Genomic DNA, 15422 nt, shown 5'->3' on the forward strand with positions numbered 1-15422 from the left:
GAGAAGGGCACCATCTCGTCCCGGTCGAGGCGGCCACTGCCGGACACCGTGGACATCGCTGCCGTGCTGCCGGAGGAGGAGGAGCCATGCCTGTTCATGGAGCTGTCGGAGGAGGCTGTTGCGGCGTCGGCGTTCGACGTGGAGGACGAGTTCCTGGTGATGCTGGAGGACAAGTACTGGGCGAGGAGCAAGGAGATCGAGAAGAGGCTGAGCGTGAGCCTGGACATCGGGCTGGACCTGGACTCGCTCATCAAGGACGCCGAGATGGAGCTCGCCAAGGCGGAGCAGGCGTGGAAGAGCAAGGTCGGCGCCGCCATGGTCGAGGAGGAGGAGTACAAGGAGCTCGTCAGGAGGTGGAGCGCCAGGGAGACGCCGAACTCCCACTACTCTGCTGCTTCCACCGGCTGCTCCTGGGGCTTCGGCTTCGGGAGCCCAATCTAGCTAATCTTTCACCCATATCAATTACACTACTGATCGGTGTGTACGTATCATGCACTACTATTACATGATGACCACGAGTGGTGATTAAGTGATGTATTGGCTGCTGTAATACTGGAAAGACGACAAAAGGAAGAGAAAACATAAACTGGATCGATCATTGGTTGCTCCATTGTTACACTTCGGGCTCATGCATCCATGACAATTGATGCAACAGGTAGCCACATCACTGTGACTTCCATGCAACAACCAAGTTTTATCACTGAAATGGTCCTACTGAGGATTGATCGAACATGCGAGCTAGTAGTCTAGTACCAGCAGCTAGCAGCTCATGCACATACAGCCAAAACTAGCCGACTTGGTGGAATGTCTCACATTATCGAGCAAAGCAGGATTAACGCGCATAGGGATCCACGAAAAGGACAGGTCCCCACAGGCCACATATCAGCACGACCTGATTTCATGCCCCTCAAAGTGTAGATTATACGTACGTGTTCACAGATTTCGATCGTCAGGCGAGTCTTTCGATTCTACAGCTTCCAACGAATACAAGAGTGTAGCTCAGCAGAACAAACAAAATGTCCACAAGTACCAGTAACGCATCCGCTGATAAATTCCAGGTGTGGTTATCTTACAAACACTGCAAAATGTCGAATTATGTCATTGCCTACCTAGCTAGAATTATACAGGTGATACACAATATGAATTCGTTTTAAAGGACAAATTACTCCCAAAAATGAAGCCAGCTGATGGATGCCAACGGCCTCTACGCTAAAGAGTTGGTTTGTGTACAGGTACAACAAAGTAAGCAATCTACCTGGCTGGCCCTGGATATTGAAAACCTGCAGGGCCCGCTGCCAGGAATGGTCCCATGCGTAACGACAGAAGTTTTCAACTTGATTGATATGGAACCTTCCTTGCAGCTATTTTGCAATGGTGATGTGATTTTCCAAATCCCATAGCACAATCTTACCGTCCAATCCTACAACCATGTGGGAATGTTAAAACATGTCTGAACAAAGAACTGCAAGAACTGGGTAAGTTTAGCTCTACATATTACAAACCTGAAGTGCTGAACCGTTTGATAGTACTCTGACTTCCTTTTTGCAATGGTACGATGCAACTGAGGATATGAGCAAATTATCAGTCCATATCAGAGATAAGAGCACACTGGAAGCGTAAAACAACAACATCAACAGTCTTTGTCCTAAGCAAGTTAGGGTAGACTAGAAATAAAACTTACAAGATCCAACTAAAAAGAAAATAACTAAAGAGTGTACGTTATGCAGTTCTCATGGGCACCACCACGAGGTTTCGTTGGTTCAACAGTGTCACTTGTCCCTTGCTTTGATTGGCCATATAGCTTCCCGAGGGCTTCAGATAGCTGAAATATACAATTTTTTAAGTATTAGTTCCTGTGAGACAATGACCGGTGAGTTCTTCGAGTCAATCAGCAGCAGCCACTAATGATCAACACTTCAGCAGTATTTCCAACTTTCATATAGTGCCTATAGCTTTAGCATCTATCTAGCCATAAAATTGCAGTAGTCTACCACTAAATTAGTTATTGTACACGTTTGACTGCAAAATAAACAGTAACTAGCAGGTTTGCAGCACTAGATATACAGTATTATGAAAGCTTCATGGACCAAACTATTTAATTCTAGCATTCAAGAAAGTAAGAAGGGGGAATTGAAAAAAAAACCACTTGCAAGTCGGGGGTCCAGCGGGGGGGGGGGGTGTTCAAATACCCACATGTATCTCAATTTCTCGCGTTTTACCACCTGTAAGTTTTATGCGTTTCCAGATAGCCCCCTATGCCTGTTGACTGATCGTGGTGGCCTCTCTAGCCTTCACCTAAGTGCTTGACTTGCCAAGACAAGCTCGCTTACGAGATTTCTCAAACTTTGGTGTGGCTACTTCCGAGATTCGTCCATCTTCCCTAAATCCGGCCATCATAGCTGCCCTTCATCATTTTTCCACTCGGGTGAGCTCTGTTACAATTTTTTGCACCTGGAGCATCTCTAGCACCTCCCAATGTTATGCTGGAAGAGCCACATCACGCTTGGAGGCTACGCGACAGCCTCGTTGGTCGGTCAACAGACATAGGGGGGAATTTGAAAACACATAAAACTTGTAGGTGTTAGATCGTACGGAATTGAGATGTAGGTGGGTATTTGAAAACCTCCCTGACTTCCAAGTGGGTTTTTGTAATTTTCCCAAGTCAAAATACAGAAGTCAGAAGAGTGGACCAATCCTTGATTACAAAAGGAAGAGGGGACAGATCAATTTGTAGTCATATTAGCGGAGTGCAAAAAGGTGACAATTAGACTGGCCACAATTCCTGGCTAGTACCTCTTTCCTTCAAGTTATAATTCCTAAACAGTCAAAAACTAGATCAGTCTGACATATAAATAGGTCAAACACACTGTGGACCAGATTGCTTGCTGTAAATCTTTTGAGAAAGGATAATTTCATTTCCATCATCGGAAACCAGAGAGGTAAAGGTCTGATTAGACTTTATAGCCTGAAAAGGAAACCCAGAGTTCGATAGCCACCAAACAATCAACAGGGGATGCGTTAGAGTAGAAATCAGTGGCCAACTGGCCACAGAAAACACTTGCACTAATTCTCATATGAGCAAAAGAACAGCACAACTCCACCCTCAAGTAGGAAACAGAAACCCTTTCTCGGGTTATCTGAACCCTGGTTTTGCATCCACTTTGTGACAGGGGGACCATTCGTGGAAGGGGAAAAGAAAGAATGTTGAAAGCTGGACGTGATGCTGGTGCATTGAACTCCTGAATTCTAATGGAAGGAGAGAAAATGATCGTAAGTATTAGCAAAAGCAAAAGCAACTCTATAGTACCAGCCAAACACCATTCCCAAGCATCTACCAACTAAACATCTAGCCAACAAAATAAGTCAAACCACACTCAACCATTCACGGAGTTATTCAGAACTAAGCAACCTCTTCAAGAACACAGTGTACCCTCATAAAATAGAATAGCAGCTGGGTATGACATGCATAAGCATCCATTGACACAAACGAATATGATAAGGGAGAGACCTGTGATGCTTTTGAAGTTGATGGAGTAACTTTCCTTTCATCCAAGAATCTTACAAAACTCCTACAGGCCAAAAGTATGCATGGGTGAAATAAATATGGCCATAAAATTCTATAGGGTTATCTGTAGTAGCATATCCTGTAGAAACGTTTTCTTTCAAAGCATTGAACAATAGAATATTTGAAGGTGCAGCGAGATTAAATGAACTACAGGTTTATAGTGTTGTAGCATTTTACATGGTTTCTACAGGAAGCCATGACTTAGTTCAAAACACTACAAGGTGGGGGAAAAGAAAAGGAAAAACAACTCATGTAACAAAGAACTCGTATGTGCATCTTCGCTTACCAAAGTCCAGTCTCATCTGCAGCGAATATCATAGGATTGCAGTCAAATCCAACACCGATCAACATGCACTCAGAGGCAAAAAGAACCTGAAATTTTGAAGAGTTCTCTCAATATTATGAAACTTAGAAATAATCACATGCAACTAAATACTAGCAGAAGAGAAAATGCTGACCCACATCACGGAGAGGCAGATCACGCAGTGCCAAATTTTGTGCAGCAGGAGACGTTTCAACATCATCAATGAAATAGATCATGGAATTGTGCCCTAGCAATCAAAGTATGAAACAATGTTATGCATGCCAAATGGTCTGGTGAAAAACAATGCAGATTTGAGGAACTCTTAAGAACAACAAGCTAGTAGAGGAGTAAGAACCTGCATAGGCCAATGTTTTTCCACTTGGTGACCACTTTACACCAAATGTCCAGGTAGATGATAGGTCAAGCTGAGCAATTTGCTGCATCCAAACAGGAGAAAATGTACGAGGATGAACAATCACTTCCACAGGTAAGGGAACTAGATCCACTATGAACTATCAAGAATGCTCTCATTGTAAAACATTCATGATTTGCCCTAAGCCTACAACGAGTGAAAGTATTTGAGCAAGCATTTTACGCAAAAGATAATCCAGCATATTGTTGAAGGTTAGCTTTGTGCATGAGCAGATGAATTGTTATTTTTCAACAGTAGGTATGGTGCATAAATAGTCAATAGACTTAAAATTTTAGTTACTTTTTGGCAAAAGTTAACGGATGGTATAATATAGAATTGATGGACTAATAAAATACCTCTCCGAATTTCGAATTGGCCAAAGTGTTTGATTGCGATACCCTGGAAAAAAGTGAGAAAAAAACATGAGACAACTAAAGCATTTTGAATATCCTAGATTACCAGTAGACAGGTAGATGTAAGAACAGCATGTTCCACCTTGTATCCACACCCTTAATGAAAGTAGAGAATACTCTGCATTTACCATCAGTAGACGTTGTTGCAAGATATATCTGAAGAAATAAAAGAGCAAACAAACCAGCATTACATTCAATACCGATTCCTACATAGTGACATATACATAGAAAATCTAGAACAAACTGAACTGCATCATGTTTTCCAATAATTTTTATGGTATAAATGGGAGGTATGTGGCAGACATACACCATAAATAAACACAACCATAATGAGAACACGCCATAAATAATTGTGTCCTAAGTTTACCTACAGAAGACTCTTTAAAGAGAGTCATAATACTACACTCACATTGTTCGGATGCCATGCGAGACTAGTGACAGAAGATTCATGCCTTTTCCTAATAACCTTGCTAATCCACCTGTAGCACAGTGCAGGATCCAGATAGTTAAAGATGCATATCAAGAGTGTCAGATCAACCTCACTAATTGCAAGAACCAAATCAGTATGAAACATGCTCAATGGCTCACCAATTGTGCTATTCAACATAAATAATGGAAAAATAAGGTCATATGGAAAATGATAGTGGACTGATGAAAGGTGAGGAAAAATACCAGTTGTTTTCTTGTTCATAGTAGCAAATGCACACAGACTTAGCACCACTTCCCACAGCAAACTTATTTTCTGCAAACAATGCAAAAGGAAATTTAAGGAAACCGGTGATAGTTATTCAGCGAAAAAGAAAATAAACAACAAAGCCTACTACTCAAAAGCGCTTCTATTGTATGTTTAGCTCATAAGTAATTTCATTATTTCAACATGACCTACATGGTTTTCCCAGCGAAGTATGATAATTTGAGTAACTAACACAACTAAGTATTTCATGTGTTAGCAACACAGGTCTGAGAAATTACCATGGGTGCTCAAATAAATGGGATACAGAAGTGTCAACTATGGTCAGTTGCTTATTAGTTATTGCTAAGCTACCATCTATCAAGGAGCCATATAATGAAAAGCTGCTAAGAAATAAAAGATCAAAAGTTTAAATATTGACATATTGTGCGGAAAAAATAACAGGAGAGCACGAAGAATTGGATAATCTATTCATGTCACTAACAGAGGGAGAAAATTTCCAATTTGTAACAGAAGTATGTGCTAATTAACTAACCTTTTGGGCTCCATTGAACACATAAAGCTGCACGATTTAGCTTGAGAATAACGAGTGTAGGCACCCAATCAGATCCTTCTTGTGTCCAAACATATCTGCAGGTAATAAGAGGAAAAAAAAGTATTTATTACTGTTGGAGTAAGAAGCGCACAACAACGTAGAAATCTGGGCTTTAATGTATACTTACGAATTTCTATCATGTGAAACTGTTACAATTTTGTTGGATGATCTACTCCAATCTATTCCAGATACTATTTGATCGTGCTGCAAGATACAACAATAAGTAGAATTAAGATAATGATTCACATTCTGATTAGGCAGCATGAAAAGATTCCTTGTGAAACATAAACAGGAACATTTACCTTTGAAAGAACATGAAGTTTCTCCCACTTGTCTGTGAAAAATTTATAAATATGCACCTCATTGTTGTTTGGACAAAAGGCGATCACTGGAAGGGAGGAAAAGGTATCCAATCAATTAAAGATCAGGTGGCATGATAGGTGCAATTACAAAATAGTAGGAATGAAAAAATGTCAGAAATATTTCAGCAGTGTTGGAAGGCATGCGATGCTTGTGTTCTTAAATCGTGTTAGGCTTTTTTGCCGTTACAGACAGGTTCATCGTCTACTTTGTGTATTTTTCCAACAAACAATGGAAGAGACAGCATGCACCATAAGCAACCAGCAAGTAGCGGAAAGCCATATTTCCAAACTATTATCATCTTAAGGTTAATACAAGCAGCAATATTATGATTTGTTCATCCATTCCGAGCAACTTGTGCATCTCATGGACATTTGTGTGTTCAAGTCAACATTATGCACAGCTAAGTATAATATCACATGTCCCTCTATTAGCAGCAACAATGAAATTAAAACCATATTGGCACCATGTACAGATGTCACCATGGACGAAGATACCTTCACCATTGAGAAACAAGGTAACTGGGATAACTAGATCGCCCCGCCTTGTGCGCTTTGATCTTTGCTTTGTTTATTTCTTGCTTGATCCTAATACATAGCTATTGCCAACGCCGGCCAACTAAAGAGTCCCAATTCTAATCCAACTAACTATTAAACCGAATTCAACTCTATCTCCTTGCTGATTCTATCCTAAATTACCAAACTTATCAATCCTGAAATCTAACTATTCCAAAACCTAAAACAAAACTAATTATTCTGAAACCTAAGAGGAAACTAATTCTTTCCTTCCCTAATTGCTTCTCTATGCCCATATCATTTCCGTCCTTGCCATGAAACAGCTCGTCCTCAAGCTGTGGTGGTGGCCATGGTTGCAACCCATTGAAGCCCCATGCTGATAAAAGACTGTAGTTCTTGAACACAGCCACATTGTGAAGGATGGAGGGGATATCATCCTTGTTTCTCAGCATAGGCACAGTTGTAGCACCTAAGGACAACTGGATTGAGAGTGAGACATTTGCCACCGGCAATGCAATTGACACTGAAGCAGAAATAGCAAGTGGTTGTTTGATGACCAATGACGCCACAGATGGGAGCAATGTTGTCTCCTGCTTTGCCTCTACCTCCATGCATGTGACGACAGGAATTGGTAGCACTATGGTACGTTCTAGATGTATGGCCATGAGAGCAGATGATAGTCCTTCAGCCGGTACTGGTGGAGGCGAAACGACTTGTGCTAATGTGATTGTTGGGGCAAGCGGTGGCAGCATGTCCACTGCATTGGTGCTGAATTTTTTTTACCCATCTAAGTTGACGAGCCTCGATTTTTTCAACCTTCGCCAAAACTTTCTCCATCATCTTGCTAAGAAGCTCTATGGTGCAGGCGTCGTTACCCATGATGAGGGGTGCAGCCGGTTGTTGATGATACAGCAGCGGCTGGCGAGTAGGCGGCGCCGACGGCTGTGGCGGCGGCGGCGGCTTGGCAGGGCAGCAGGGGTGTGCGGCGATGGACAATGGTAGCGGCGGCAGCTGATGTGGTAGGACAGCAGCGGTGGGTGCGCAAGATCAGTGATGGCATGGAACAAGTAAGCAAGGGTGTGAAAAACAGTGGCGACAATGAGGTGTTGGCGCAGGAACAGGAGCATAAACCTGGCTGGTGGAGCGGCTGAAAACAGAGTAGGGTTACGGTGGCGGTGGGCACGGGAACAGGGCGGTGTGGAGGTGCAGGATCGATATCTTTGGATACCAAATATTGAGAAACAGGTAACTGGGATAACTAGATCGTTCCACCTTGCGGGTTCCGATCTTTACTTTGTTTATTTCTTGCTTAATCCTAGTACATAACTATTGTCAACTATATATAGCCAGCCAACTAAAGAGTCTCAATCCTAATCCAACTAACTATTAAACCGAATCCAACTCTATCTCCTAGCTAATTCTATCCTAAATTACCAAACTTATCAATCATGAAATCTAACTATTCCAAAACCTAAAAGGAAACTAATTGAATTGTTGTGTATCACTATGGTGCTAGCAGGATTCGCATTTTCAAACTGAGAGGCCGTATCTACGAAATAAACCCGGCTCTAGTTGTTCGTTGAATAACCCTTTGATCTCTAAGGATGGGAGCGGGTGCTCCACTAGCTAACTGAAACCCTAGGAATCTGATGATCCTGAACTCCACGCGTACCAATCGGAGGCTTTCCTAACTAATCACCCCATCGGCCTAAGCCAGGCGCGGATATCCACAAGCCGGAACCAATTGGAACGGGCGCCAAGGAACAGTGAGATCTAGCGCGGACAGGGAAGAGGGTGGAAGGCGTTACTGGATTGGTCGGGGCTCCAGGCGTGGCAGGTGATGCACTCGGCGAACTGGTGGATCGCCACCGCCGCCGTCGCCATCGGGGGCGCGAGCCCAGCGGCGCGGCGAGGGCGAGACTGGAGCGCTCTCTCAAGGGCGGAACAGGGTGGGTGGGTGGTTCAGCGATGGAGGAACCGGAAATGGATGGAGGAGTGGAAGCGAAGGAAGGCAGGCAGGCGAGTGCCACTACTCCACCACGACTAGGCCGTGATGGCGCTGCTGCGCCAGCTCGCTTCATTCGTGCATATAGCAGAGAAAGTTATTTGGTTGTTAATATATTTTTTTTCTTCTTATAATTATTTGGTTAGAGATTAGATACAATTATATAGTTGCAGACTGGTTCAGTGCATACACTTGAATCGAGTGTCTGTACTGAGCTTGAAGTGATGGATGTATTGCATATGCTATAAAAGAGTTTACTCATTAATCTTAGTTAGTTATTATATATATCTATATAGACAAGCTAACAACTTTATATCTATAGTACAGGTCATTATATCCGTCATATAAATAATTAAATATTCTTTTTTACAAAATTACTATATTTATTTAGCCTGTTTATATTCATTTAACATACATACCTACATATAGGAGGATGGTCCTGCCCCTGCACGCACGGCCGGACCGTTCACTTGTTCAATGGTGCCATGATGCCACACTTCACTCCACGGTGTTATTCTCTGTCTCGCTCTGTGCTTGTTTGATCATTCATCTTGTTTTCATCATTGACAAAGCCAATCATAAATCATGGGACCATGGCTTTAGCCTCAGTTCACATGGAGCGACATTTTTATTTTGATCTCAAGAAAGAAAGAACATAGAAGACTAATCACATCTTTTTCTTCGTAAACTACGAGTAAGTTTTGTTTCTTTGCCTATCCTTATCAAGCAAGACTAGAGAATAAAAATATATTTGGTTCTTTTGTTTGGTTTAAATTTAGTCAAATATTTTCTTGCTTTTGAAAGAGAAGCAAATTAGTTTTCCTCTTCTAACTAGATTTGTCAGCCTAACCTTACCAAACAAAACTAGTGAATAAAGAAATCAAATATACCCTGCCTTTAATTTGTGCTCAACTGCAACCATCCAAATATCAGCTGCAATCATTGTTCCTCCATGATAGCAGCTCTTTCATCATCGTCCCTATTATTCTCGAGAGGCTTTTCGCCAAAGATGAAAGATATCACCAGAAAAGGGGGACAACAAAAGGAATTTGTTTAAAATATATGCCCCTGTTTATAAAATTGAGAGGTACAGACCCCTATCGCCCAAGGGCGACAAGGTAAAAATCGTTCTTTTGTTGCACTATTTTTGCAAAAGAGAGAGGAAAATATATTTTCCTCAGAACTTCAAAACGCCATTCAAATAGTCAAAAACAATTCTGAAAAAAAAAACAGGTAAGGTAGAGTATACTACTTCAAGCGCGATTTTTGCATATATAGCTCAACAAAAGGGCGATTTTTGCAAAAGTAGTTTTTTAAGTTAGTGATTAGGCTTTGTCGTCCATTGATTGGGTAACAGGGGTCTATTTCTATAAATTTTGTAAGCATATGCCCAATTTTATAATATTAATAAGAAATAAATATAATTGAGAAAAACCCCAACAAAAGAGGATTTTTTTAAATAATATTATTTTATTAAAATTTGTAAAAATAATACCTAAATTCAAAAAATTACAAGAATAGATACCTGTCGCACGCGGAATACCGACAAAGGACATGTCGGTATTCCGCATGCCAACAGGCTATGTGGCACTGGGTCCGAAGGCCTGTCGGCACGTGGAATGCAGATCAAAGACCTGTCGTTATTCCGCATGCCGACAGGCATTCGGATAGACACCGACAAAGGTGTCGCGGTAGCGGATAGCCGACAGCTCGATAGCTATCTTTTTTAATTATTTTTTATTAATAATTAGGATAATGCAACGTATTTATTGAAAGATTTTTATTAATAATTAGGAGAATATCATGTATTTAATGAGGCACCGCTAGAACTCAATGTGGATCCTATAAATGAAGTTAAAAGAGTTGTCCAAACGGTATCACGTAGTGGTTCATTTTTTGCTAATATTGATTCAATGTAATTTTATCGATATTTATTTATTTAGTTGATGTAAAATTATGTGAGTAATTTTTTAGTGAAGTGTCGTTGGGAGAATACAAAATCTAAATTTTTGAACAATAGTAGTTGTAAAGCACAATTATCATAGTACTCGATACGAATGTTACATACACTAGTAAACATTACACGAGACATATGGTTTATCTTCGCTACGCGAATAGACCATAACCATAAAGAAATGACGATAACAAATATCGGCATATACAGTACGCCTAAAGACTAACCTAATAGCGTGTCGCTGGTAAATCTAACATACATTACGGAATGAAAATAGGTTGGGTTACAATAAAAACTATCTACTGAGTGCACCTAAAACATTTGCCCTTTTTCAGGGCATCGCCCCCCCCCCCCCCGCCTTAGCACGATGGGCTCTCTCTCGCTTCCTTTCCCTCTCTACTTTGCGTGTTTGAGTCATGGCGCGCTCCTTCGCAAGAAACAATAGGGGAGATTAGTAAGAGGGTGAAATCGTATGAAAAGACCCACATGAGTAATCATGTCGCTATACCGGTGGGTACTCGTATGGTCCATGTCGAGACTTGTTGCACAGGTAGTTGTAACATGTTTTTCTTTCCACATGAGTGATCTACCCCGATAGCTGCGAGTATCTGCCCCCTGTATTTGTCTGTGAGAAATGTCTCGTTCATGCACATTATCGACCAACAATGTCAGAGTACCTCGATCATACAGTCGAACAACCAAAACACCTGCTGAAGTACTCGATCTTCATCCTGATTAACAAAATCATGAATAACAATGCAGGTGTCTGGGTTCCTACCTTGAATAACCTCTAGCAGTGAAGGCAAATTTGTGGTATGAGTCCTTATAAGTGTCAAACCTCTTCCCTAACACCTTCTGTTTCGCTCTCCATGCAAATATCATAAAAAATCTCGTACCCAAATCTGGTGTTGATAGCATGCAAAACTCCAAAATTAGACATAATAGTCTTCTTCACTATCTCTGGGTACATTACATTTGCAACAAAATCAGCGCTCAAATTCCTGTGCGCACGCAGAGGTCAGCTCAAGTTACAAGTATGTGGCTCAATAATAAACGCTAACCATATTGTGTCATACCTCAGCAACAATCCACGAACTTACCACGTGCAACCTTCAGCTAAACATTTGACGTCGTGTGTTCTAGGATTAGATATTACCACCTTGAACTCCCTCGCCTCCGAGAAACACCATCTCTTCACTGCATGCTACAGATGAACCTTGTCATGAAATGTCTAGCCTTTGTACACCACGATAGAATCATACTCCCATGTCGACTCATGTCTATCGTTCATCGTCAACTTCTCCAAAGCAAAATTCGACCATTCTTTCAGGATTCCTGCACTTGAGTCCACAAATGTGCGAAACTCGTCGTTATCCGCCTCCATCTAATCCACTAATGTCTCGTCCTGCTCTCCCTGATCAGCACACATCGTGACCTGATTTTCTTCCCCATCGCTACGTTCTTCTCTTCCATTCTGTATTTCAATCGGTACACTAGTCTGCAAGGGTACCTTCGGAACCACACTCTCCTGCACCTCCTCATGGATAATATTTTCATCAACAACTTATATGGTGCTAGGTCCAGGTTCTGTGGACCCAACATCGATCACTTCTACAAGAATACGGTGGGAAAACCCCGTCTCAACCATAGGGACACAAATTGCTGTCATTGCTTCGAACATATTACCTCCAAGAGCTTCCACTGCCAGCTGGTTTCTCGACATTTAGGAATCAAAATATTCACCATCAACTACTGATGTGTCGGACTGAGTTGTAGTAGATTACACAGCCAACCTAACACTTGGTATCGTCGAATCTCTCTCGAACTATTGAAAGTGCATCTAGGTCTCTATGTGGATTTTGGATAATTGATGATAAATAATTAAGGGACTAATGAGTTTATCGAAGTTATGAATAGATTTTAGTCCTATCAAAGAAGTTAAATGATGTTAGCATCCCTCAAAAAGAAAAAAGAGAAGCGGTATATAGTCACTCAATAGATTTAAATTGATTTTATTTTCGAATTTGAGTATAGGTATACCGTTCTATCAAGAGGGATGTGTATATATTGACATGAAAATATCTCAGTGATCAAAATACCTATCTAGACCAAAAAAGAGAGAGAAACAATTCACCCCACGAACATCAGGAAGTTAAATGTCTTAGTCTGGACCCAGAGTCTCCAGGCTGACCCGGATACTCCGAATTCTGGTGTGTCAGTTAGAGTCTCCGAGTTCAGCTCCAGTAAAGGTGCTCTGTTAGTTTTTACCTAGAGTCTCTGGTTTGACCTGGTTACTTCAGGCTCTATCAATCATCTGGACCCTCCGAGTTAGGTTCCGAACATGGCTCTCGGTTACGCATTTAAGTGTCAACCCGGAGTCTCTGGGTATAACCTGAATACTCTGGGTCGGTATAAAAAAGACTGTAACGGCTAATTTTTTGAGGGGTGAGTATATATACCCCCTCATCCTCTTCTTTAATATGCTGTTGTTGCTGAACCAACTCGAGACAAACATATTCATAGTCATTCAATAGCTATCCTAATTCATCTAGTACATCGAATCTTGCAATATTTTGAGACTTGGGTTGGAAAAGTAAGATTGAGTGCTAGTGAACATAAATTTATCCTTTGAGCACTTGAGTTCGTCATCAAGTCGTCGATTCACATTCATTACTCTCGAAGCTTGGAGCTCTTAGACCTCTAGACGTTACTCGGGGAGCACCCAAGCTTGTGGAGTGCCCCGGAAAGTTTGTGAATGTCATATTTGCCTCCGTAAGGGAAGAGGAAGCTTTGAGTAAGCCCAAACTCGGTATTTGTAGTCGCTTGATGAGGATAAAGGTTGGAAGATACATGGCTCTTTGCGAGCATCTCAATGGAGATGTAGAATCGTTTGATCCGAACTTCGGGAATAAAATCTTGTCTCCTTTACTTTCTTGCATACTTTCTCATTTTAGTTGATATTTGAGGCAATTTGTCCGATCTATTTGTTTGCGAGTTTGCAGCTGCAGGTGGTTGGTGAAAATGTCTTTAAGCTTCCTTTGCAACTTGTGATAACCCTTAGATTCAATTAGAGTTACTTAGATGTTCTTAGTTTTTGATTTCCTGTTCCATCCGAACTATTCGGGTTGAGCTTGGAACCTTCGGACCCCAGAGTCTCCGAATTGACCTGCAGTATCCAGAATCTGTAATCCACGATGAAGTTTTAATTTTCAGGAAATGCCTATTCACCCCTTCTAAGCGACATCACGTACATTCAACTATGCAATTATGTATCTACACAGTGGAAGTTACTCGGATCCACCACACTGTCACAATGCATGGCATATCTAGGGCCGTAAAAAACTCTGAACCTAACTAAGGTCGACATTCCAGATTTAACAAACACACTATACTCCATAAGGTCAAATAATTGTAATCAATATACAACAGTTATGACCACAGATTCTATTCAACCTTATCACTTGTATTCTACATAACCATCAAATATCATCACTAACATACTCTTTCTGTTGACACTATATCATTTTAAATGTATTGCTGCCAAAACCAATTACTCCATTCATAACAATTCGACTTCAAACTATTAAACATTGAAAAATATCAAACTATATATGTTTTATGCTAAATTATCTATTCTACACATGTCTAAATTTTTCTATTATAAATTCTAAATGAATCACATTTTCCTGCTTCCATTCTAAATACAATACTACGAAAATTCACAACAATTCAAATATACAATTCCTACATTGACAAAAAATATGAATGTCTAATAATATCAAATTTTCAAATCATATTAAGTAACATATTTTAACTCTACATTACCTAAATATTTGAACTTTCAAACTACTCTACATTTCCTAACTAACTATACTATATTTTCTATATATAGCTAATTTCCGAATCATACATACTATATTCTAAATTTCATATCCTTATTCTCCTAAATTATCTACTCTACTCGGCATTTCTCTAACTATTTTACTACTATTTTTCTAAGTATTTACAACATTAAATTATCTAAATATTCAAACTTTTCTAAATACTCTGTATTGCCGAACTACCTCAAACATTTCCAACCTAAGTTTTTAAACTATAATAAATTTTCTACCTAACTATACTAATTTTTCTGACTATTACAAATTTCCAAACTAGATCTAATCTATTCTAAATTTTCTATCCTAACTTTTCTACTATGTTCTAGATTTTTCCTACTGTATTCTAACTATTGTATACTAATTTTTCCTACTCTATTCTAACTACTCCTAAATTTTTCTATTTTTCTAAGTATTCATAATTTTTCTAACTACATGTACTTTCTAAATACTCTAAATTTCTAACTATTTCAAAGAAAAAGAAAAGAAAAAACCCTTACCGACCACTGCTGCTCACCGTTGCTCATCGCCCGAAGCCGCGTGATGCCCGCCGTTGCTCTCACCGGTGGTCGCTGCCCGCCGGACGCCTTCGCCCGGCGCTGCCTGTTCATTGCTGCCCGCTCGTCGTCGTCGCCTGTTCGTTGCCGCCCGCGATGTGTACGATCACACGTGGGAGAGGAATCGACGCCCGTAGATTATATAACGTGGCACCTGTCAGCAGTCTACGTGCCAA

At 40.7% G+C, this 15422-nt stretch overlaps 1 protein-coding gene across 1 annotated transcript; it reads right to left on the reverse strand.

Moving 5' to 3' along the window:
* Positions 1-1027: 1027 nt before the first annotated feature.
* On the reverse strand, positions 1028-8935 carry LOC133920100 (actin-related protein 2/3 complex subunit 1B-like). Its single transcript, XM_062364750.1, has 15 exons — positions 8664-8935; positions 6283-6368; positions 6108-6184; positions 5921-6015; positions 5367-5436; positions 5104-5173; positions 4777-4850; positions 4638-4680; positions 4225-4306; positions 4028-4116; positions 3852-3937; positions 3509-3569; positions 1719-1822; positions 1503-1561; positions 1028-1420 (listed from the first exon to the last, which is right to left on the reverse strand). Exons 1-15 carry the CDS (start codon positions 8737-8739, stop codon positions 1362-1364), a joined length of 1131 nt encoding a protein of 376 aa, XP_062220734.1. The 5' UTR covers positions 8740-8935; the 3' UTR covers positions 1028-1361.
* Between the last annotated feature and the right edge of the window lie 6487 nt (positions 8936-15422).

The sequence above is a fragment of the Phragmites australis genome, chromosome 5 (genome assembly GCF_958298935.1).
Source record: "Phragmites australis chromosome 5, lpPhrAust1.1, whole genome shotgun sequence".
NCBI classification, from domain to species: domain Eukaryota; kingdom Viridiplantae; phylum Streptophyta; class Magnoliopsida; order Poales; family Poaceae; genus Phragmites; species Phragmites australis.